General features: G+C 40.0%; 1 protein-coding gene across 1 annotated transcript; it reads right to left on the bottom strand.

The window, feature by feature from the left end:
• Positions 1 to 1006: 1006 nt before the first annotated feature.
• On the bottom strand, positions 1007 to 7010 carry bco1 (beta-carotene oxygenase 1). The gene is made up of 11 exons (XM_048262726.1): positions 6875 to 7010; positions 5414 to 5542; positions 4396 to 4525; positions 4133 to 4280; positions 3597 to 3750; positions 3104 to 3315; positions 2731 to 2994; positions 2525 to 2630; positions 2290 to 2384; positions 2055 to 2166; positions 1007 to 1916 (listed from the first exon to the last, which is right to left on the bottom strand). The coding sequence occupies exons 1-11, from the start codon at positions 6933 to 6935 to the stop codon at positions 1762 to 1764; spliced, it is 1566 nt and encodes a 521-aa protein (XP_048118683.1). The 5' UTR covers positions 6936 to 7010; the 3' UTR covers positions 1007 to 1761.
• Positions 7011 to 25444: the final 18434 nt, after the last annotated feature.

Raw genomic sequence — 25444 nt, 5'->3', positions numbered from 1 at the left:
ACGTTCACCAGTGTTTTGATTTTGGCCTACAGAACGTTTGGTAACAATCGTACAAATCGCACCTTTAACAATAACTTCCCAATTGTGACCCTTGCCATATATTAGCCTACTCCACAAGACCTTTGCATAAACCCTCTATGGGCCTTGACCCTTTAGCCTACATGACCCTATACCTATGGTGGACTTGACCTAAAGCGTGTTTCATATTAATGCTAAATTTCACAACAGACATTTCAGTTCTTTCACGACTTTAACCCTGAAATGTTTATGACTATAGGAAATGTAGGCTACACACCACATGCACTTGAGTAAATGGAAGTTATAGAATTTACCACTTGGCAATTCTAGGAATTATTCACTCATTAAAGTCACTGAAGAAGAAATGAGGTGGGTATATGAATCTTTGATCAATTTTATTCATTGGTAAAGAGATAGAATAGGCCCCAAAATATACAGATATTGAAGTGGCAGACCATCAGGGCCTGCTAGGTCTTCTCTGCAGGTCTAAATATTTTCAAACAGATGAAAAACATGGTGTCGTTAATAATATTTCCATTTACCATTTACTCTTTGCATCCTCCTCTCTTTTCCTAATTGCTCCCTATTTCCATTTCCTACCATCATGCAATTTGATTGGCAGAGTGTGAGAACATGTAGTGATGGGGAGTGAATAGTTTTTATCCAGTCACACTCTGTTCCTTGTGAATGAACGCACCCTGGCTGCCATGCGTTTTCAGTACCCTAGAAACTATTAAGAAATCATGGTTCACGTTGCAAAAGTGTGTGATTCAACATAAACAATGGTACATAATAGTGCGCTAAGAAGGCCATTGTTTGCTTTCTTTTCTAAATTTATTCCAAGCCTTGTGAAATCTATGTAAATAAAGGTTTAATTTCCTTTTCAACTTTTCACTCTTACAGTATCTGTAAATGACAAGGTGCATGCTGTGCTCACTGCTTTTTCACTGCTAGGGATGCAAAAAGAATTTCAGCACAAACTGACAAATAAAATTGTATCGTATCGTTTTTTAATATGGGGGGTTTGTATACAGGTCAATGCTGATAGGATAGCACCTCTGACACACCCACCAAAAGAGAGAAAAGTACCTCAAAAGCCATGTGCACACTGTTGCAACCAAACATGTCTTTGCATGTAACAAAGACAGAGAGCTACATAGACTTGTATATGACAGATATAATTGTTAAAAAAAATCACCGCAAAATGCTGGGAAAATGCATGTTAAAATGCTGAAATGTTGAAAAGAAAATCTGTCAATAAAACAAATTGTCATTGAAGGTCCAACCACTTAACATACAGTCCATGACTGACATACTGTATAAAAAGGATTTCATTCCATAAGCCTAAACACTCTAAGTAAGACACCGCTGAACCAGTGGTGGTATATCACTTATAAACCGTCAACATGTAAACAAAGATACTTTCAGACTATTGAGTGAGACAGGTTCACAATAAGATGTAAGGGCAGTCCTTGTGTAGCCTACTCATAATAGTGTAGTCCCTGTGCATCATGTACTCAAAAAAAAATTGGTTTTCTGACCAGAAACAACAGAAACTCTTGAGATTTAGACTCTTAGTGTGGCATTATATAAATAGCTCATAATCATTACATTTATAATGATTAGCCTATATATTGACAGACACTAGTAAAATATGCAAAAGTGGTGTATCACAGTCTTTCATTTCACATCTAGAAACTGACGAAAATAATTCATCCATAATGCATACTCTTGACACTGAATTTAACTGCCCTGTGGAATGAAGCGTCCATGCATGTCCATGGCCAGCTGTGCTTGTACTCGGGCCCTAGCTATTTCTTTCAAAGTCTTTGCATCAAGGACAAGTAAAAATCCTTGTTCACCCTCCACTGTATTTATCACAGATGTTAGGACCACACCTACAAGAAAAGAAAAGCAGAAGAAAAGAAAAGCATTACAAGGGTTATACACATGTTCAAGTGTATTGATATTGAAAACTATACAATAACTGTAACTCCATGTCCAGGGTTTTATTTGGTCTACACATTATGACTTACCATCATCTTCTTCAACTGCATTTGGTCTGGCTATGAAGACAGCCTCAGATGGCCAGAAGTTTTCTGCAGTCCATTCTTGCACTTTCTTTGTCTCAACATCAAGCTTAACAATCTGTTGTGATGTATATACATAATCAATTGTGGTAATATTATTTATTACATTTAAAATATGTTTATAAATTACAGCTATGAATTTATTATTTATAGTGGCATGATACAATGGGAGGGATCCAACCTTTGTGGCGACCGCTGACATCTCCACTCCTGTCAAGTAGACAAATCTGTGCTTCTTGCCATTGTAATCATAATTTATCCTGGGTAGTTCTACACCTACATAGATTTTTAGGAAACAAGAAAAAGCTGAAAACAGAACCCAGCTTCTGTCCTATGAGACAAAATGTTGACGAGCATTTGAGCAAAAGCATTGATATAGTATATATTTACAGAAAGCAGACTTAAAGAGGATTTACCTCCACATAGAACCTCTGGTTGGCAGAGCAACTTTCCATCTTTCTCTTTCACAGCACTGGCTGTAGTGTATTTCAGCTTCACTAAGTCCTCTCCTACTTCAGACTCCTGACATCAACAGAAATGTTTTGTAAATGATAAGCAATGTTTGACTACATAATTGTCGATATTATAAGTAAGGCTCTTACCGAACAGCCAGGCAACGTACCTTGTCAGTGAGTGGTAGAACAAACCTCTTGCATTTTGGTGAACTGTAATGTTTGTTGGAGGATGACCCTGGGTCTATTCTTTGTTTCAACTCATCAAGGTAGAACATGTCATACAGACTGTTATCATCATAGGCAATCACATCAAACACCACATGGCCGTCATCTTCAAATGCATTCACATGATGGTAGACAACCGTAGCACCAGTGTAGTACTTAGTCAGCACCTCTTTCTTTGTTTTTCTGTCAATAAGATGAATCAGAGTCTGGGGGAAAATGGGCGAAAATGAGATATTGCAGCAGGTGTCCCTGTTACATGTCTGTCAAGATACTGAATTTGAATTATAGCCGAATCATAAATCTGATATCACTTACATTTTCCTCTGGATGAAATTTCAGGCAGCTAGACCAGTTAACTCCGCGCATATAAGCTGTAGCCATCTTAAGGATGTCGAGTTTGTAGGGCTGCTCGATGAAAACAAAGTAGTTGTCAGTCATGCCAAAGCTATGGTAATAGCTGGGGCTGAGAAGGGAACGGCAGGGAATTGAGCAGACGGCTTCCATGTTCTTCAGGACAGGAGTGGTATCTGTAAAAAAGTCAGTGGGAATCATTTTGTCACAAAAAGAGTCCGCTCATATTGGAATGATGCATGATGCATCACTGCAGATGATTATGTGCTCTGTGACTAGCCTACTATATTTGATGCTTGTATAGAGCAATGTGGTCAAACAGTGTCACAAATCTGTTGGCTTGTCTGTCAGGACTATTAAAAAAAAATAATTCAAATTATACTGTCTGGAATTACAAATTATAGTTGGTTCAATATGACTCACAACTCATGTGACTCCATCCAATCCAAACACCTACCCTCTGCATTAGTCCCAGCTGGAACCTTGAATATTGTGTACTTGGTCTTGGCCTTATCAGCAATTGATGTGCCCATGTTGTAGGCATTACCCTCTTTATCATAATGTGGATGGGAGGACACCACGTTCAAAGGAAGGTATTTGAGGTAGTCCACCTGAAAGGCAGTAAGAGTAAGAGTAATGATTGACCAAAACGTGTCATGGGAGAGATCAGTATATAAGTATAAGTATATATACTTTTTTGATCCCGTGAGGGAAATTTAGTCTCTGCATTTAACCCAATCGGTGAATTAGTGAAACACAAACAGCACACAGTGAAGTGAAGCACACACTAATCCCGGCGCAGTGAGCTGCCTGCTTCAACGGCGGCGCTCGGGGAGCAGTGAGGGGTTAGGTGCCTTGCTCAAGGGCACTTCAGCCGCGGCCCACTGGTCGGCCTCGAACCGGCAACCCTCCGGTTACAAGTCCAGAGTGCTAACCAGTGGGCCACGGCTGCCCCAAGATCAGTGGGGTAGGTCAGACCAGTGGCTTAGCTACCTTATCCAGAGTTTCCAGGGTCTCTGGATTAATTTTTCTGATGTAGTTGGTTTCAGAGGTGGCATAAAAATCCTTCCCATATTGTATTATATTCGCTCCACAGTTATCTGTAAAGTCTGGGACGGCATGGTTGAGGAAGGTAATGAACCTGTGTATTAAAAAATTTCATTTTTACATACAGATAGACAGACCATGTACCTTTAGCAAGATAATATGTCCTGAATCCCAACAAGAGGCTACTACTAGATACAGCAGTTACTTACTTGGAAAATATGTTTTTTCTAGGGTCCGGGTAAGCCATTGTGCCCATCTCAGATACGACGATTCTCTTGGCCTCCATGTTGGCTTTATAGGTGTCCCCACGGAGATACCTGCTTCGGTGACTCACTCCACCTAAACATATGTATCAGTTTGTCACTTGAAGTTGTAATACCGCAATTGAAATAAATTCCACACGCACACACAACACACAAAAAAACCCTATAAATGTGCAAATGTGCAAAATTTGCAAATCAGGGAAAATGTAAGCATTGTACAAATATATTGCACAAATATGTGTGTTCACAAAATCTTATAGCATTGCTATAACTAGAAAATATGACCGCCGCTCAGTCCTGCACATTCTCTCTGCAAAAATAAATCACGCTTGTCAATTTGTCTCCATCTCCAGCTTCACCCTCTACTCTTGCAACTTTTGTGTATGTAAATGTGTATGTAAATGTGTGTGTGCATGTGTGTTTGCTTATATGTGCATATCGGTGGTAGTGTAGCGGTTAAGGAACTGGGCTAGCATGCAGTAGCCTGAAAGTTGTCGGTTCAATTCCCAGCTTCCACCGTTGTGCCCTTGAGCAAGGCACTTAACCCCAAGTTGCTCTGGGGACAATGTAATCCCTTGTAATATAGTTGACATATTTAAATCGCTTTGGCTAAACATGCGTCAGCCAAATGTAATGTAATGTAATATCTGTGTGTGAGTTTTTGTGTGTGTGTGTGTGTGTGTGTGTATCTTCATGTGCGTGTTTTTGCGTGTGTTCATGAGTGCGTGTGTGTGGATGGATCAAAACGAAAAACAATGGTTCCGTGTCATCCTTGTGGGGCTACCAAGTTTCGTGTTGCCCCTTTTTCTGTGTCCCCGGAATCATTGACACAAAATCACTGAAAAAAAATATATATTAAAATCCGGAAGGAAAAAAAACGCTTCGCATGGCGGTCATAATAAACTCCTCAATCATGTATTGGGTCCAAACAGGTGTTTCTTGTACATGAGGAAGCATCCCTCACCATCTTTAATTGTAAAGCTGTGCATCAAGGCCATTCCATCGAACCAGTGGTTGTAGGACGTCTCACCCACAGAGAATATACCTGGACCAATACGCACCAAAGTGCCTTGAAGCCAGTCTGGAAGAGTTCCTGCAAGCAGAAATGAACACCGTTGTGTCTCAAACTTACAGAAAGAGTCGCTACAAATATCTTGGCCAAAATCTGGCAGTGAATGAAAACAGATTGAGATGACTTGCTGTGATGTCAAGTTTAAGTAATTTGTTGTATCTCTAATTTGAGCATGTAGGCCCAGATATAAATAAGCTTTAGGTCAAAAAATGTCTCCTACTCTTCACAATGATAACTTTTTTCTTTGTAGAGATACAGTCAGCAAGCCAGAGTTATGCTAGCCTAACTCCGCCCTCCTACGTACTTCTGCTCAATTTTCATTTTCCTTCAGTACATTGTCTGGGATTTCGGTATATTCATGGGTTTTCTCAGGCCAAATTTTATCAGCGAACAGAGGGGGTGGCTAAGAACGATGACGTTGAGGTTGTGAGGTCGATACGTCATGACCAAACGTTAGCGATTGGTTATGGAAGGTCCAGAGTGGCTCTGGGCAGATCCAATAGTTTTAAAATTCAACAGAGTACTCGCCTTCAAGGAAGTTAACGCTTGGCAATGGAAAGTGGCCAGACAGTACATTATGAAATGTACAAGAGTCTAGTAGGACCAGGCTAGAGTTATGCAGTCCTCCTCTATAAATTAATTTATTAACTATTCTTAAAATACTGGACATTCTCAAAATTCTTTTATGGTCCACGGAACTTGTGAATCTTTCCTTAAGGATCAAATTGTAATACATTTAATACATGCATTTCTACCTCTGTTATGATACATCTGTACCCATTTAACATACTGTCTGGTAACATGCAACTCAACAGTATCCAAAAAAAAAAAAGTTATGTTTAGGCTAGCAATATAAGTCTTTTATAAGAACATTTACAATTTGGTGACATTGTTACAGATCTTCCATTATTTCCCTTGTCAGTCAAACAAAGGAATATACGGGTCCTTGTTATAGATAAGTAAGGGATAATGTATAGAACTCCGGTCATTATGGGGAAAATAAGTCCCGACAGGGCGAAACGGACCCCGACGCGCCAGCGGAGGGGTCTTGTTTCGACCTGAAGGGACTTATTTTCCCATGATGACCGGCGTTGAATCAAATTCTTTAGAACACAGCTGATCAACTGTCTGCTTTCACTTTTGAATGAAGTTCTAAGCACAAACTCCGTTGCCATTGACAGCGGTCATTCTTGTTTTCAGAGGTCCTTTCCCAAGAAATAATGACCGCTAGAACTTTCGGAAATCCCATTCAAGTCAATGGAGCATTCTACTTGCATTGTGTCACAAATATCACCCCCCCCCCACACACACACCCACCAAAACAACAAACAACAACAAACAAAAAAAACTTACCAGTGATATCTGCTTCAACTGGCTCAGGATTCTCTTCTTTGTTTTGATTGTAAATGTACATTTTCCTTTCAGGATGTCAGAGCCTGTCTTGAAATAATTATTTTACATTCACATGCAGTGACAGACGTTTATGAAGACTTGTGAAAGGTTTAACCCCACCCCACAATACCTCTATTCTACTAACAACTATAAACCATCACACTTCTTAGAAACCTGGCAGCTATCTTTAGTTATCTTGCTTTTAATTGCTTGCTGATAGAGAAATCATAGTGACCTATTCAATGTTTAACTGGCTGTCGTGTACATACATACATAACATACAGTGCCTATAAAAAGTATTCACCTCCTCTTGGATATTTCCCCTTTTACTGTTTTTATGAATGAATCTTGATAAATTTAATTTGGCCTTTTTTTTTTTTACAATAATTTACAAAATGTCAAAGTGAAAGCAGATTATAACAAAGTAATGTTAATTAATTAAAAGTATATAATACAAAGTTATGGAAGCATATGAGTAGCTTTATTCAAATGAGAATGCAATCTGCAATATGCAATTCAAAAAAACATTACATTATGCAATTGACAATTCATAATGCAATTTAATATTGGAATTTGCAATAATATCCAACAAATTGTATTTTAATCTGTATTTTAAGTGACAATGAAATCCTAAAATCAATTCCAATAATTTTGGTTAAAAAACAGAATAAACATGGATTGAATTGCATTCCATTTTGCCATGGTACTTCAGTCTTAAAATTCAAATGGCAATTCGTTTTGCATTTCAATTTTCAATATTCAGTTTCATCAGGTAACTGTCAATTCGTTTTGCAATTTAATATTTAAGGTACAATGTAGGATTGGTGGGGAGACCTTCTGTGGATACCACTGGAAGGAATAGAGGGTTACCTCTCCTATTAGGGAGATTGCAGAGCTCTTTGGAGTTCACAGGACAAGTAGGGCTAGATCGCCCACTCTGTCGTCCATTGTCGTCAGTTAGGCTAAAACTCACACAGCCTTTCCTTGCCCTGCTCTCACACACACACACACACCACACACACACACAACGGAGACTCCCCTCCGTGGTCTGGCTAGCCTCATAAGCGGACCGGGGGGTGCGGTCGCTCCGGGCCCACGTTTGGCCAAATCTATGCTGGGGGGAGGGGGTGCTGCTAGAGATGCCGCTGGTTGGCAAAGTTATCAGCAGCAACATACAGTAAGAGCCTTAATAATGTAAGAACACAGCTGGGTCTCGCGGACACTAGGCCTACTCGCGGTCACGGTTAACATTATTCATCAACTGTGACATGATATGTTTGCGCCGCCAACCCCCCATAAAAAAAAATGTGCCCCCTTGAAAATCGCAAATGCCCCCTGTCACTGTACTCTACAGCCGGGTCTGTCGGCCAGAGACTGCACGGAAGACGTAAACACGGAAGTGACGTAGCCTAGTTCCCGCCTTGACGAGTGACTTGACAGATTGCAATGCGTTTGGCAGATTGAATGGCCATTTGAATTTTGCAACACAAAGAGCATGACCAAAGTGCAATGCAATCACGGGGGGCGCTATTTCTTTTCCATTTGAATAAAATGCCTCAAAACAATGGCAAAACGTTTTGCCCAAAATAATCCAAAATCTTTTTAGGCTGGCATTGACAGTTTTGCCAAATATGTTTTTAAAATGCAATCCTACATTGCACTTTAAATATTAAATTGCAAAACGAATTGACAGTTAAATGATGGAACTGAATATTGAAAATTGAAATGCAAAATGAATTGCCATTTGAATTTTGAGACTGAAGTACCATGGCAAAATGGAATGCAATACAATCCATGTTTATTCTATTTTTTAACCAAAATGATTGGAATTGATTTTAGGATTTCATTGTCACTTTGCAGATTAAAATACAATTTGTTGGATATTATTGCAAATTGCAATATTAAATTGCATAATGAATTGTCAATTGCATAATGTAATGTCTTTTTGAATTGCATATTGCAGATTGCATTCTCATTTGAATAAAGCTACCCATATGCTTCCATACAAAATAAGCAATTGCATAAATATTCACACCCTTCAACTCAGCATTTAGTAGATGCACCTTTGGCCGCAATTAAAGCATGGAGCCTGCATGGATATCTCAATTAGGGTGTGAACAGCCCTGTTGATTTAGGTCAGTCATTTTAATATTAATAAAATAAATTTGCTTTCACTTTGACATTAAAGAGTGGATTTTTGTAAAGTACTGTAAAAAAGGCCAAATCAAAATTGATCAAGATTCCATTGATAAAAGCAGTTAAAGGGGAAATATCCAAGAAGAGGGTAATACTTTTTATAGGCACTGTATTTGAGTAGTTTCCATAAGCATCTGCCAAAGATCTAGTAACACTTTACTTGGATAGTTCACCGACAGAGACTTTATTGGTTTGTTGAAATTCAAGTTCAGCCTTTAAATTTGATGCTTATTCATGGCTGATATGGAAGAGTTAATTACTATGTTCTATTCAAGGTTAAGGAGTTCAAATCTGTTATGATGTAGCCCAGTGAAACTGTAATTGCTGCAAAAATATGTGCAGGAACAAGTCCTATTGCATTATCAGCATACAAAACATTATCTTTAGGTATGATGAAACGACAATTCGGAGTTCGGAGAATGCTATTATTAGAATAGGAGTACTAGTACGTACAATGTCATCTCAAGCTTTATAGTATGAAGGTCAGGATTTTATCACAGGCTCAAGTAAATTTTTAACCCATGAAAGCTGACTTTGTGGCCATGGTGGGACTCCACTTGTAAAGTATTCGAAACATTTAAGTGGACGAAATAAAATTGCCTCAAGTTAGTGTTGAAGCTGAAGATATCTTTTCCAGCTCATTGAGCCAAACACATCTGAGGAAAAGTTATGATCCTGAAGATTCTTATTCAGTTCGCTTACTGGTCCTCCAGTTCTACTGGTCCTCCAGTTCTACTGGTTTTCTTTTCCAATAATGTGACCACAAAGGACAGTCACTGTCATGTGTGTGAATCCAAGGGGAAGACAACAAATGTATTCAGGTGGCTTTAACACCAACTAAATACCATTGCATTGTGTTGCCGTTACGGATGTGACAGTTTTGCGCCGGAATTACCCTGCAGCATTTTAATCACACTCTCTCAAAGGCTGGTCATAAGAGATGCCCTTGTCATATAGATTTTAGACTCAACTGATCAGTGGCATCATGGTTACAAAGGTGGAAAGTTATTCAGAGTAGTACAAGCACTACAAGCACAGAATGTCAAAGTCCTACCATGTATTGGTTTAACCTATACACTTAACAGCGGCAATTTTGTCATCTCGAGGGACTAATTTACCCCAAGACAAGAACCACATCCACACGGATACAGATTGATAAAAAAAAAAACTTTTTTTTACACAAACGAAATACTGGAGGTAGGCTGTCAGATGTATAAGGGGCCCTGCTAACATTCACTAGGCCAGACAAGCTGAACACCCCCTCAGCTCCATCTTCCACGTCTGCTCCCCACCACATCACTTCAGACTGCCCTCTTTATAGAGAACAGAGACTTATCCCAGCCGGAACCTCATTTCAGATACATCCAGCAATTATAGCGTCATTGGCAATCAGGCAAGCATCACACCTAAGAAAATAGCAGCAAAGTGTTCCTCTCACCAAAAAAAAAAAAAAAGACAGTTCAGTCAGGACCACTTTGTCCAGATAGTTAATTACTATTTGCAATGCATAATGTTTCATTTGGCAGTATGGCTCTTTTCCGGGAGCTCCCTGCCCTTCCATGCAAACACAGAAAGCCTAAGGCAGAGGGAGCAGTAAGATTAAACCCCCCATGGGGTACAGAACAGACCAGACATCAATGACAACAACTAGACATTGATAAGCAGATGTATGAGGAGGAAATGGGGTGGAGGTGGGTTGCAAATAGGCTTGAGGAGAAAACGACGAGAGTAGGCAGGCTACGGCAGCTACGGAAGGACCTATAGAAAAGGGTCATCAAGGTCTTGTCCACATTAAACTTGGCCAGCTTCCTAAGGCAATGCAGGCGCTGCTGGCCTTTCTTGCAAAGCAAACAATTAGGATAGCTTTCCTCTCCTATCCTAATGCCTCCTGATTAGGTCATTTTAACATGCAGATCTCTGGTAGAAATTTGGTATAGCAAGTACTTACCTCCCCTCTTTTTCCAGAAATTGCGCGGTGGGTGGCTCGCCAATGTAAGAAAAACGGAGGCCCTCCAAAAATGTAATAAAAGTAATCCTTTATTCCAATCAAAATGTAATAAAAAGAGTAATCCTTTATTCCAATCAAAGCAGTAATAAGGTTCCCAATAAACTTTTCGAAACACCGGCGTCAAAATGAATCCCCAAATAATGGAAAGCCAACACTTATATACACACTTAATGAATATACACACCCTCTTACTAGGGGCCGACAGCATTCTCTGTTGTTCGTAACCTCCTTTATCGATTGGTTAAGCAATATTGACTGAGACTCCCACTTACTATCGACGTCACCTACTTCCTAAGATAGCGTCCCCTTGCCAAAATAGTCTCTGATACTTGACTTCCTGCCAACTAATTGGCAGGGTCATCTTGGCAATTAGCCCTTTTGTCTCTAGGCATGCAGTGGAATTCTTTTTAACAATAAATGTGAGAACACCTTTTGTCTATATTTGCATGGCAATACTTCCTAACAATGGTTGAGTTCATGAGATTCTGATGGCTCATCTCAATTCGTCTGGACCTCCTCCTGACCCATTCTTATAATTGATAGCCGTTGTTTACCTTCTTTGTCGAGGACACGACCCTGGCAGCAGAGAACAAAAAGGAACTACAGGCAATATTTAAAGCGAGAACCATTTTGGAATAACTCATATTGTTTGGCAGAATAGTAACCCCACACACACACAAAAAGACACCCTATAAATGAGCAAATCAGGGAAAATTCAAGCATTGTACAAATATATTGCACACATATGTGTGTTCCCAAAATCTTATAGCATTGCTATTGTAAGGAGTCCTACTGTTTCTATACTGATCAAACTCCTGATCATGTGAACTGTTGATTAATTACCCTACCACATGATGGTATGACCTCATGGTGGGCCCATTGTCACATATTGCTGCTACAACAACTTTTTATTATATCTCTAACCTTTGCCTTTTTCACAGGAGAAACTAACTAGGAAGCAGGAAATGTAATTAATGTGTACATTGTCATGTCTTGATTAATGCACGCTCACTACAACAATGGTCTCAAGTCTCATCAAAGTACTTCTCATGTGACCCAAAATCAGCTGACCTCCAATCATGTGATCCATATCAATGTAACCAACCACAAACTAGTTAGCCTAAGTGAGGTTCACAGAGCATTCTAGGAGCCATTCTGTAGTCAGAATCTCCTGCACCACTAAGGTGTGTAGTCATCATCCTCTGAGCTGGTATGTTCATTCTCTGATTGTCTCGTATGATTTTCCTTAGTATTCTCTTAGCCTGTTTTCTTAACTTTCACATTATTCATTTAGATGTACCTTCTATAATGTATTGGATGAATTGCTTGTACCTGACAAATAAATTGTGATGTTCTGACCCGCATAGCCTTACTAGTGTACTTGTAGTCCAGAGTAGCAGTTTAGGTAACGTTACTAGCATAATGGACGGTTGGGATTAGTTATCGCCGCCGTAGAAACTAAATCACCTGGGAGCTGGCATGTTATTATGAAATGACCAAGCATTACACAGCGGTGGGCAGTTTGTCAGCGATGGTCCTAGATTGGTCGCGGAAACCTAGCACAGCCTGACCCCCTGTAGCATAGGAATTTGCTTGACTGTCTAATATGCTGATGAGTATAGCAGTCCGGATCAGCATGTAACCTCTGACCACTTCCAGACCAATACGTGTTATGTTTAGGAACCGCCCAAATTAATCGGCAGATGGAGGAGACCTATAGTATATATTCCTAAACTTGAGCGCGTGTCACAAGAAAACGAGTTAGGCATTCTCATTAACAATATGTATTGTGGGCGTATCAACCCACTAAGGATAACAATGTTACAATGAACCGAAACTTTTCTAATATTGAGCGGAGTCAGATTTATTAGGTTTAACAGGGGTTTATAATCAATTGACATATTTCCAACAGCGGGCGGACAGCTTCACGATTTCCTTCGACCACTCCCATTTCCCTCATTGGTCCTGACGAGTGACGTCTCTTACACTATAACTAGACAATATGACCGCTGCTCAGTCCTGCACATTCAAGCTAAGGTTGGCTGCTTGGAGTCCGCATCAACGGGGCCTAAGCATTTGTTAGCCTAGGCATTTGTCAGCAAAGCCTTTATATATCCATAGTAGTATAATAGTATTTCTGATATGTTGCTGATTGGATCATAAACGGCCACAGCAACAAAGGGGAATGACTGACTCTTCTCTAATAACTGTGTTACATGTTATTTTCTATATTTCTGATATGTTGCTGATCATAAATGGCCACAGCAATGAAGAAAAGTGAAAGTGATTGATAATGACTGACTGACTATTATTGTGTTGCTCCAAATGTAAAGCACACTGAGCTGCACTCTGTGTATGAAAGGTACTATACAAATAAAGCATTATTATTCTCTCCGCAAAAATAAATCACGCTTGTCAATTTGTCTCCATCTCCATCCCCTACTCTTGCAACTTTTGTGTATGTAAATGTGTATGTAAATAAGTGTGTGCATATTCTTTGCTCTGTTTGCTTGTGAGTGTGTGTGTGGGGGTAATGGTGTGTGTGTGTGTGCGTGCGCGTGTGTGTGTCTGTTTGCCTGCATTTGTGTGTGTTTTATTGGCTTCATTTCATTTATTTATTTAAAGGACAGTGCACATTGATCAACATTTCTGTAAATGTGCCAGTGTTAGCCAGCAGGCTAATTTTCAACTGTAGTCCATTGGCAAGATGTTATACTAGGCACATGGTGGCTAAAAAAAAGAACATATTAAATCACATAGCAATTGATATACAGCAAGAAAACATAATGCCATAGGACTGGCTCCATTAAAACATTTAGAACATAAGACATATAACCATACAGCCATACAACCTTTAAGGGATCAATAAAGTAACCATCTATCCATCTATCTATCATACATACACCATGGGTTACAGGACAGCTAAACTATAGAGGCAGACCAACATTAATGTATTATGAGAGGTGCTCACATTTTTGTAGCTCAAAAGCCAGTCCTTAAGATGGTGTGTGAATGTATGGTGAGAGGTGGAGTTTCTAATGTCCACTGGACCTAAGAGGGACTACACAGTCCCCTCTTAAGGCAGACCTTGTGGTTCTGCTGCTAGATGACTTTTGCTGTATAAAAGTGCTGAGTGGAGGGGGAGCCTTACCATTAATGATCTTAAAAATTAGGCATGCATCACTGTGTTTTAAAATATTTTCCCAACTGAGTAAGAATGTTACAGTGGTGGTAAAGTTTGTTTTTTTTTGTCCAAGACTTTAAGTGCTTGTTTGTGAAGTGATAAAATAGGCCTTAATGTTGTGCTACATACCTGGGTCCAGCTTGTCATACAATATGTTAGGTGAGGGATTATCATAGTATTCATGTATAGCTTTGCTACAGGTGTTGTCAAACAGTTCCTTATATACCTAAAGATCGCTATATTGGGTTATTTGCACTACCTTCTTCACTCACCACAATTAACACCGGCGCCCCGCAGGGGTATGTAAGCCCCTTCCTCTTCACCCTCTACACCAATGACTGCGTCAGTCCCACACCCATCACCACATACTTCAAATACTCTGATGACACTGCTGTACTTGCACTTCTCAATGACAATAACTCCATATCTGCATACCAAGACTCAATTTCCCACCTCACACAATGGTGCACTGACAACTACCTTCAGCTTAACATCAGTAAAACCAAGGAACTTGTAATCACCAACACCAGAACACCATCTGACACAATCCACAACCCCACCTGCATCAACAACAACACCATAGAAATAGTGGACTGTTTCAAATACCTTGGACTCACCCTGGACAATAAACTCAGCTTTGAGCAACACACCACTGACATACAAAAACGCAGTCAACAGAGACTCTATGCCATCCGTAAGCTCAGATCACTTTCTGTTGCCCCCTGTCACCTGCTCCTTCTGTACAAAAGCATAGTCCAGCCCATCCTCCTCTACTGCCTTCCCTGCTTTTTTAACATGCTAACTGCTGCCAACGGAAACAGACTCACACGCATCACTCATACCGCAGCCAAAGCAATAGGCCTCCCCACCCCTAATCTATTGATAGGCCTAATCAATGTTTAACTGGCTGGTGTGGAACAATGGCGAATCGGCGTCTGCGTTTTACGTTTGTAATGTTTTGCCTGGTGCGTGAACTCCAAAAGTTGAGTATTACAGTAGAAAAAAGCAGAGGCGCACTCAAGGGCTCGATACTAATACAATTTGTATTGAGAGCCGAGGTTTTTACAATGAGTAAGGACAAAAAGCTAGGAAACAAACGTTTCGGGCTTAGCCCATTATCAATGTCTCCATTATAACTGGCTGGCGTGTACATACATAACATGCAATGCCTATAAAAAGTATTTCCCCTTTTACTGTTTTTATGAATGGAATCTTGATCAATTTTAATTTGGCCTTTTTTGTTTTTACAATAATTTACAAAACTACCCTATTTAATGTCAAAGTGAAAGCAGATTTCTACAAAGTAATGTTAATTAACTAAAAATATAGAATACAAAATAAGCAATTGCCTAAATATTCACCCCCTTCAAGTCAGCATTTAGTAGATTAAGGGCCCTATCATGACATTCTAAAGTGCATCGTCACTTGTCAAAAGTCTATTCAAATTTAGTAGGATGTCCAGTTCACATTGGGAGGGGTTTTTCTTATCAAACGTGGAGCGCATGGCGCAACAAGGTGTTCCTAGGTTTTTTAATCAGTCATAGGGGTGTGTTTGGGGCATCATTTTAAACCAATGAGAATGACATCTGTCATTCCCTTTAACAGCACAAAGCGCGATATGTCAAATAAATGCATCGGTATTTTGGCATTCAACGGCGCATTTGCTGCTTGCGAGACCGTATGGAATAGTCATTCTTAAACCATGCTTTACTAAAACCTAGCATAGCCTTCACGCACGTCTATTATTTGAACTCATTGGCAAAGTGAAACTAACTTCACCAAGGAGTCAGTCAACGACAAGACAGTTATATGCAGTTACTTTCACTATTGACTGACAATGGGTTACCACCGAAAACATAGGCTGGAAAAAGCAACACTTACCCTAATATTGCTCCAATGACTGAATAATCCTGCAGAGGAGTTACTTATATCGTGACAGTGCGTCTTCAGCTGTGCTCCGTGTCTCTCGCCTCTCCCCTATCACTTTTAACCGTCATTACCAATTTGCAAATGATGGTGAATAACTACTCATCATGAGGTGCACAGTATTTCGTAATATCTTTATTCTAATTATGTTTCCCATTGTAATCGTGCAATTTGTAATGCTTTGCATGGACGTGCGCTGGTGTGCGTTCATTAATGATAGAAGGATGGTGCGTGCACCTGCCAATATGACTGTTGACATGCGCTCTTAAAATAGCATATGAACAACTCGCCATTGACTTCTGACCAGGTTTAGGTGGTGTATGATAGCAATTTTTAGACAACGCGCTAGGACCCTCCCTAGGTTGTTAATTGCCACACCCCTGGGCGCAATGCTTAAAAAATAAACGTGCAAAATACCGCATATTGCACCTAAATCCATCTTATCAATCTGTAAACAAGATACAAGATGCATAAGATATGACCAGACATAGTTCAAATTTGTCCTTATAGGATATTGACAATTTCACTAATTAGATAGATAGATAGATTGATAGATACTTTATTGATCCCCAAGGGGAAATTCAAGGTCATGCACTTAAAGAGTAAAAGAGTAAATATAAAGAGTAAATATAAGTATATACATATACCAAAACTCCACTGTACAATAGAGACAGTACAAGATAAGAAAACTAAAATATTAAATACTAAAAATACTATATAAACTAAAACAAAAAATCCACAGTGTGCTTAAGGATGATCAAGCATGAGGCGCTTGCAGTGACAGGGCCGGGACTGGGCCTGTAATTCTGTGTGCATGGTAAGGTGCTCTAAGAGAGTAAGTGTCAAGGTGAAGGTGCAATAAGTAGCCCAACATTGCAACAGAATTGAATAGAAGAATAAGGTCTGAGACCAGCATAAATAAATATGGACATATAAGAGAGTAATGTATAATGTAGACAAGGTAATATAAAAACTATGTCAGTGCAAGAATAGGTTGAGGTAGGGTTACAGCCATTCAGTATTGTAGCAGAAGCCATTGGTCATGTGTGGTAATATAGCATGAAAACAGTGTAGCAGTAAAACAGTGGTAAAACAGTAGGCTGTGGACAGTAGTAAAACAGTAGTAAAAGAGTAGTGGACAGTCAGTACTCAAACATGGAGAGGGTGGAAAGGCAGACAGACTATGCAGAGAAGTATATCTCTCCTCTTCCCTTTAGTGAAGCATTGAACTGTTCAATGGCCCTGGGGACAAATTACTTCCTCAGCATGTCAGTTGTTCATAGCAGTGAGCGAAGTCTCCAGCTGATCAAGCTCTTTTGCTTTGTAATAGTGCTGTGGAGTGGATGACATTCATTGTCCAAGATGTTGATCAGTTTGCTCAGGGTCCTTTGATAATCCTCCATAGAAATGCATGGGCTTAGTTTACACTGCAAATATTGTCTACGCATATCACAGCCCTTCGTGGCATAACGTTGCCATTGAGCCAATCATGTTGTGAATAGGCTACATTGAGCCAATAATGTGGTGTGTTGTGAAGACATCCTGCCAATCATGTGTTGTGATCTCGCTGCTGGAGCAATATTGGTGTCGTGAAGCCTTGCGCGCATTTCTGCCGAAATAGATGCCCGATGAGTGCCCAAAAAGCGTTGCAATATGGCCGTTGAGTGGAGGGACTTGCCTAAAAGGACATTGGTTAAACTGCGATGGCCAGCCCTCAAGTGGTGAAAACACACAAAAAGACCTTCTTAGAGCAGGGTTTTTTCCCTGACTAAAAAGAACTATAGAAATACTAGAAGAAGTTAGTAGTGCATAATACTTCCACGATATTCTGAAATAACCCAATAGGCCTAATAGGCCTAATATCCTTGCCCTGTACATTTTTTCCAAAATATACCTTCATATATTCTAGATTCATTACATATTAAGTGAAATATGTCAAACCTTTTTTTGTTTTCAGATAAAAACAAAAAATACTTGAAATATTTAACTTTATGTGTATGATTTCTAGATGCACCTGTATAGCATTCTTATAGGCTACAATCTTAAAATACAAAGCATGCATAGGCCTATGTCCCAAACTACTGTAAGATTCCTATAAAATATAAATATTTTATATTTAGTCTATGATATATATATAATTGTATATATATATAACATAGACTTTATGCTATATATATTATTATCTATGATATATATATTATTTTATATATATATCATAGACTCCATACAGACCTATAATGAGCTAATTCTAAGATAGCAAAAACACTTACATACAAGACAATACAGGTAGCCTAATTATGCACTAATGAAAACATTGCTTTGAATACTATTCCATTTCTATAATACAAAATATGACATATTACTTGTAAACAAATACAAACTATATAATACAAATACTATTCTTTTTTTTTTACTATTTTTTTTTTTTAAATGTGTTTGGCTTTAGCTCAATTTAGCGCATCCCTACAAATTACGAACTTTAATGAACTTTAATGAAGTTTTAAGAGCCACAATGTGAAACCCTCTAACATGGTCCAACATAACCAAACCCTGCTGTTCTTGCTATGAATGAAATAGCCATGCAGGTCCATGTGAAAATAGGAATCCACTTCTGCACGTGCAATCTCTGCCATTGTTTTGCCGTTCAAGATAAACATAAAGGTTGTTTTTTTTTTGCTGGATTAAGAGACACGATCGAGGACAGAAGGACTCCGGAAATGAAGTCACGAAAGCAAATATATTCATACTGCTGAAAACTAACAGCAGGCCAATAGGCTACATGAATCTTATCGATTGACATTGCAACATTACAACGTGTTGTTTTGTGACAATCCTCAGATATTACCTATTTTTTACAGTCTATGGATATGACACTATATTTTCATGTTCTTGCTTGACATTTTTTCCCTTTAATTGTGTAAAGCACTGGTAAACACAGGTTGTTTTAAATTGTGATATCTTGACTCAGTGGCGATTCTAGACATTTTTAACAAGGGTGGCCCTAGTGGAGCACTGATTAATTCAAGGGTGGCATGAGGCAAAACATCCAGATAAACAGAAACAGGCTCAAGATGTTAAATTAGCACAAATACATTAGGAAAACCATGCACCAAACACCATACTCATCAATTGAAGGGCAAAGACCATACTCTCACATACAATGTCTTTGTATTTGAATAAAATGCAAATACAAATAAACAAACATATTAAATCTCTATTAATGGGTTATGCTGTGTAAATACAAATAAACAAACATATTAAATCTAAGTTGTCTATTAATGCTAATGGGTTATGCTGTGCTAAAACAAATTCCATCATGGGGAGGGACATTAAAATATATTCTATTCTATTATATGGCTATCTATGGCCATCTATTTCTGTAGCTGTTAAAAAATCATTTGACCTGCTTTTTTTGTCTGAGCTGGCAAAGAGCTATAACAAAGTCATCCAAAATCAACAAACACCTCTCAACTAAATGCTTAAAATACTTTTGTATGAAACATGAATGAAATAAACACCAATTAAAGACTAACCTTAATCTAAACATAATGTTACATTCATACAGACCCTAAGGCTCAATCCCATTTGTCATTCTTCCCCTTCCCCTTCTCCTTCCCCTAGCCTACCCCTTGTCCCTCGAAACAGAGTGGCAACACATAGGGGTGAGAATATTCCCCTTGGATATAGGACACCTGCCTATAGGGGACAGCTGGGACGATCAAAATACTTTTTAATTAAACATTATTTACAAAGAGACCACACCGAAAGTTAATATTTTGTCACTAGCAATAACTTACATCTGTCTTTTGTCAAATACTGTTGCACTTTCAGCTCTGAACAAAACCGTTCAAAATATATTTAAGCAAAAGTGGAACGTGCGCAATGTTTCATGTCTCCCTCCTGGTCGGGACGAATTAAACAGGCATGGGGGACGAAAGAAACATAGAGTTTAGCCTAAGCTACTTAAACTTCCCAAAATTTAAATATTTCACAACAAATCCTTGACTGGTTGAATGATCACCAGAATTCATATCGCTTAGCCTAGTCTATATGCGACGAGTGTTTATAATGCGTGAACTTGATGAATAGTAGGCTATAGACCTGCATCACTGTAGGCTACGAAACATGACCAAAAACATGAAACATGAACGATTACATAGAACTGTAAATCATCTGAATTTAATATTTACAAATATCTAGGCTATATTTAACATTTAGCCTATGTTTTATTTGACCTGCTATGAAATGTAAAGCCCAAAGTTGGAGACATGTAGAAATTTGCTGCAAATTCAAAACCGGATTACTCTGGAACAGTGGTGGAGGAAGTACTGAACCTCAGTACTTAAGTAAAAGTACAAATACACAGAGAAATATTTACTTTAGTAAAAGTAAAAGTACCACAATGACAACCCTACTTAAGTAAAAGTAAAAAGTACCTGCTTTTAAATGTACTTTAAGTATTAAAAGTAAAAGTATTTGCATAATGATTTATTCTCTTAATATCTATATTCTAAAAGGAAAAATCAGTATGGGCTGTGGCATTTTAATTAAGCTAGTTTTAGGTTATACTCGACTAGATAGTTTTAAGTTAATGCAATTGTGCTTACCATCTGTGGCCCAGTTTACATTCTGACCTACAATTCTAGAGACTGTAATTTTGGTTATCTACTAGGGTGATCTGCTGAGTAATATCATTCAGCAAAACACGAGAGCCTGAAGTTTAACGGGGTAGACAAGGGAAACGTCGGGTGGATCGTAATGCCAATTATGCTGATTGAACAGAAAAGTTGCTGAGAAAGGTCTTTATGATTAAGTTCAGTTTCACTTGCGCAGACACATAGACATTGAATGAGCGCTCACTTTACTACCCCCCAATTGTAGGCTATGCATCTTTATTTAATCACACACAATTAAGGAATATTTCCTAATCTGGAAAATGTTACGTTTTCCCGCCACCGGTTCATTAATAGTCTACCATTCATTTGTGCCGCAAATGATCAGACGTGTGACAGAAGCATGGGCATAGCCTGTAACTTCGCTGATCCGCGGATAGCAATCTCATCGGAGAGGAGGCCCTAACGCTGCAGATAACAGACAGAGAAAGGCACAGAACACAGTTGCATGTACAGTGTAGCCATGGGTCTGGTGAATATAGCCTACCGAATGCAGATGGCTACAAGCTCACGCTTTGACTGGTCTAGACTAGAAGCTTATGTTTCTAAGAATGCACGTAGCGCTCCAGAATCTTTGGTAGCAACCCCGGTAAAACAAACGTGTTTGTCAGAGAGAAAAAAAAAAACTGATCATAAAATGTATCGTAAAAAGGAACGATGGTGTTGTAGAAATGTAGCGGAGTAAAAGTACAGATAATTGCTGTAAAATGTAACGAAGTAAAAGTCAAAAGTATGCACTATAAATTTGACTTAAGTAAAGTACAAATACGTGGAAAATTTACTTAAGTACAGGAACGAAGTATTTGTACTTCATTACATTCCACCACTGCTCTGGAATGGCTATCTGTACAGGGGGATGCTTCACACCTTTGTGTTCGGTAAGGTCCGCTGTTTATTCTGATATATGGTTTGTATGTATTAGGCTATATGGGAAGAGTTCGCAAAGCATTCCACCGAGATTTCTTGCCGTATGCAGTCACTTTCTCCACTGCGTAAAAGACTAAATTAATTTGTGCTGTGAATGCTAATATTATTTTGACAGGCCATAGGTTAAATAAAAATCACTATTAGTCGGATGCAAATAATATTGAAAGAAGGGGGCACCAAGGTCACAGTAGCCTGCACCTCCGATTTTCAAACCTTGATTAGGACAGTATTATAATTAAATGCTTTTAGGCACAGTTAACACTTAATGACCTAGCAAATGTTGGTAGGCTAGGTAAAATAAGCAGGTAGGAAAATAAGTCTAGAATGACGTGATTCAACAGACGCAACTTGTGTGTGTGTGATTAGATAAATAGGCACTGGCAGATGCGATAGGTAAATAGATATCTTTGCCTGTTAGCACAAGCAGTAGCCTGTAGGCCTAAACTCAACTGCTAAAAACAGTAAGTCATGTATAATGGCAAGCGTGTTTGCCACTTTCCAACGTCTGTCTGACACTTCAAACTAGCGCTGCAGGTGCATCAAGAAAGGTCCCGCCATAGACCGTCATAATGGCCAACCATAGACTAGGATTTTGGGGTGGCCAGTCCAATTTTAAGGGTAGCCTGTGCCACACCGAGCCACCCGTCTGGCTCCGCCCCTGTCTTGACTTGACTTGTGTCAGAGAATGTCTAATAAGGGGAGAACCGCCACTCTCGGGAAACTTTCGGTTTCTGGACTGGATGCAGTTCCGTTTCTGGTTCCACATGAGGGCGCTCACGAATAAGTGCAGAATTAATGGAGGTCTATGGAGCTGTACCCCTCAAATTCATTAGCAGAAAGCTAGTGTGTTGTGGGCAACAACGACCCAACCTGTAAGAAATCGAAAGGACGTCAGTACTCGATCATTCAACTTTTGACCTATAATCCATAGTGAGCTTGCAGAAACCACAATCAAATCCTCGATTTTCAACGACAACCAGGGGAAAGAGACAAATTTAGCCGTCTAGCTCCATAGACCCCCATTGTTTTTGCACTTATTCCTGATCGCCCCTAGCGGAACTGTAACAGATTGCAGGTACAATGGAGTTAATAGGGAGTGATCCGGCTCTCCGTAAACGGGCTCTGCTTGTGTTCTGTGCCACTTACAGTCATCCTCTACAGCGCCGGGTGAGGCCACAAGAATAGGCTCAAATGGGTAGCACTTCACTCCACTCGAGTTCTGGTTCTACGGTAAAGATGATGGACAGAATTTGTAACCCTTATGAGAAAATCTGTCCCTACCGTTAGGCTATCTGTTGCAATATCGAGTATTGTGACATTTAACGCGGTTTTCCCCACACACTGATTTGAAGAAATGAACGTGTGTCATTTGAGTCAAATTTGACGTGAAGTTGGACGACGACTGGATCAATCGGCACTGTTGATTCAACAACGGAAAACCACATGGATAATCTGAGGTAAACATCATATTAAAATTTAATTTATCAAAAGTTTATTTTACATAGTTAGTCAGAAAATGTTTGACAGCTTTCTTATCAGCACTGGCATGGCTTTTGCTTTTGGTAGGCTATTTCATGTTGATCGTGGCGTTTATCTTTAGAGGAAATAAGACAACAATGTCAAAGAGTTAATCTAGTAGGCTAAATAAGTAGGCTAATCGAATACTAACTTTACAGAAAGGACCATGCTAAATCTATTAAATAAATGTAACCATAATAGGCCTATTAAACAAGAAACACCAGCAAATTTGAAGTTATTGTATATTCATTTTATCCACTGCTGTTGTTGCGTCCTAGCTTTACTGTTTTAATGTTCATGCATTTACAGTTAGGTTTACACTTCTACATGGGTGGCTTAACAAATAGGTTTAATATAGTTGGAATAGTAGTGATTTTGGCTGCCTGCTGGATGTTGTAATTGTAATGTATTTATTTAATCAGGGACAGTGCACAAAAATGCATTATCCTTGCACAAGTAGTGTCAGGTTATAGCAAATATTGCTAATTTCCGCCCATAGTCCCTGGGTAGGTGGAACAATAACAGTAAAATATACTGACAGATGAAAAAATGTACACGTACAACAGGTCATTAAAAATATTACAAACATTATCATCCCCATGTCACACCATCTAAAGCTAAAACAAGATTGCTCCACCCCCAGCTCACAGATATGTGCAAATAGGCTAGGCTACTGTACTGGTTGGTGTAGCATGTTAGTGTAGCAGCAGCGAGAAGTTAAAAACTGGTTGGTGCAGTAATGTTAGCAGTGTAATGTTGGTTGGCAGCTGGATGTTGGCATAGCAGCAATGTTGTCTTGCGGCTGGTATGGTGGAATCAGTGATGATGACTAAGTACTGGCAGGTGGTGGAACAGTGATGATGGCTGGGTACTAACAGGTGGTGGAGCAGCTAGTTGTCTGTCTGTTGGATATTGATGTAGCAGCGGTGGCGGGCAGGTGGAGGAGCAGTGATGATGGCTGGGTACTTACACAGGTGGTGTAGCAGCGGTGTTGGCTGGCTGCTGGATATTGCTGTAGCAGCAGTGTTGGCTGGCTGCTGGGTGCTGGTGTAGCAGCGGTGTTGGCTGGCTGCTGGATGCTGCTGTAGCAGCAGTGTTGGCTGGCTGTTGGATGTTGGTGTAGCAGCAGTGTTGGCTGGCTGCTGGATGTTGGTGTAGCAGTGGTGTTGGCTGGCTGCTGGATGTTGGTGTAGCAGCAGGGTTGGCTGGCTGCTGGATGCTGGTGTAGCAGCGGTGTTGGCTGGCTGCTGGATGCTGCTGTAGCAGTGTTGGTTGGATGTTGGTGTAGCAGCAGTGTTGGCTGGATATTGCTGTAGCAGCAGTGTTGGCTGGCTGCTGGATGCTGCTGTAGCAGCAGTGTTGGCTGGCTGCTGGATGTTGGTGTAGCAGCAGTGTTAGCTGGATGTTGGTGTAGCAGCAGTGCTGGCTGATGTCTGGATGTTGGTGTAGCAGCAGTGTTGGCTGGATGTTGGTGTAGCAGTGGTGTTGGCTGGATGTTGGTGTAGCAGTGGTGTTGGCTGGCTGCTGGATGTTGGTGTAGCAGTGGTGTTGGCTGGCTGCTGGATGTTGGTGTAGCAGTGGTGTTGGCTGGATGTTGGTGTAGCAGCAGTGTTGGCTGGCTGCTGGATGTTGGTGTAGCAGTGGTGTTGGCTGGATGTTGGTGTAGCAGTGGTGTTGGCTGGCTGCTGGATGTTGGTGTAGCAGCAGTGTTGGTTGGATGTTGGTGTAGCAGCAGTGTTGGTGTAGCAGTGGTGTTGGCTGGCTGCTGGATGTTGGTGTAGCAGCAGTGTTGGCTGGCTGCTGGATGTTGGTGTAGCAGCAGTGTTGGCTGGCTGCTGGATGTTGGTGTAGCAGCGGTGTTGGCTGGTGGCTGGATGTTGGTGTAGCAGCGGTGTTGGCTGGCTGTTGGATGTTGGTGTAGCAGTGGTGTTGGCTGGCTGTTGGATGTTGGTGTAGCAGCAGTGTTGGCTGGCTGTTAGATGTTGGTGTAGCAGTGGTGTTGGCTGGATGTTGGTGTAGCAGTGGTGTTGGCTGGATGTTGGTGTAGCAGTGGTGTTGGCTGGCTGTTGGATGTTGGTGTAGCAGTGGTGTTGGCTGGA

This window comes from Alosa alosa, chromosome 14 (genome assembly GCF_017589495.1).
Source record: "Alosa alosa isolate M-15738 ecotype Scorff River chromosome 14, AALO_Geno_1.1, whole genome shotgun sequence".
Classification (NCBI taxonomy): domain Eukaryota; kingdom Metazoa; phylum Chordata; class Actinopteri; order Clupeiformes; family Clupeidae; genus Alosa; species Alosa alosa.
Note: the sequence above shows the minus strand (reverse complement) of the source record. Positions and strands in the feature narration are given on the sequence as shown.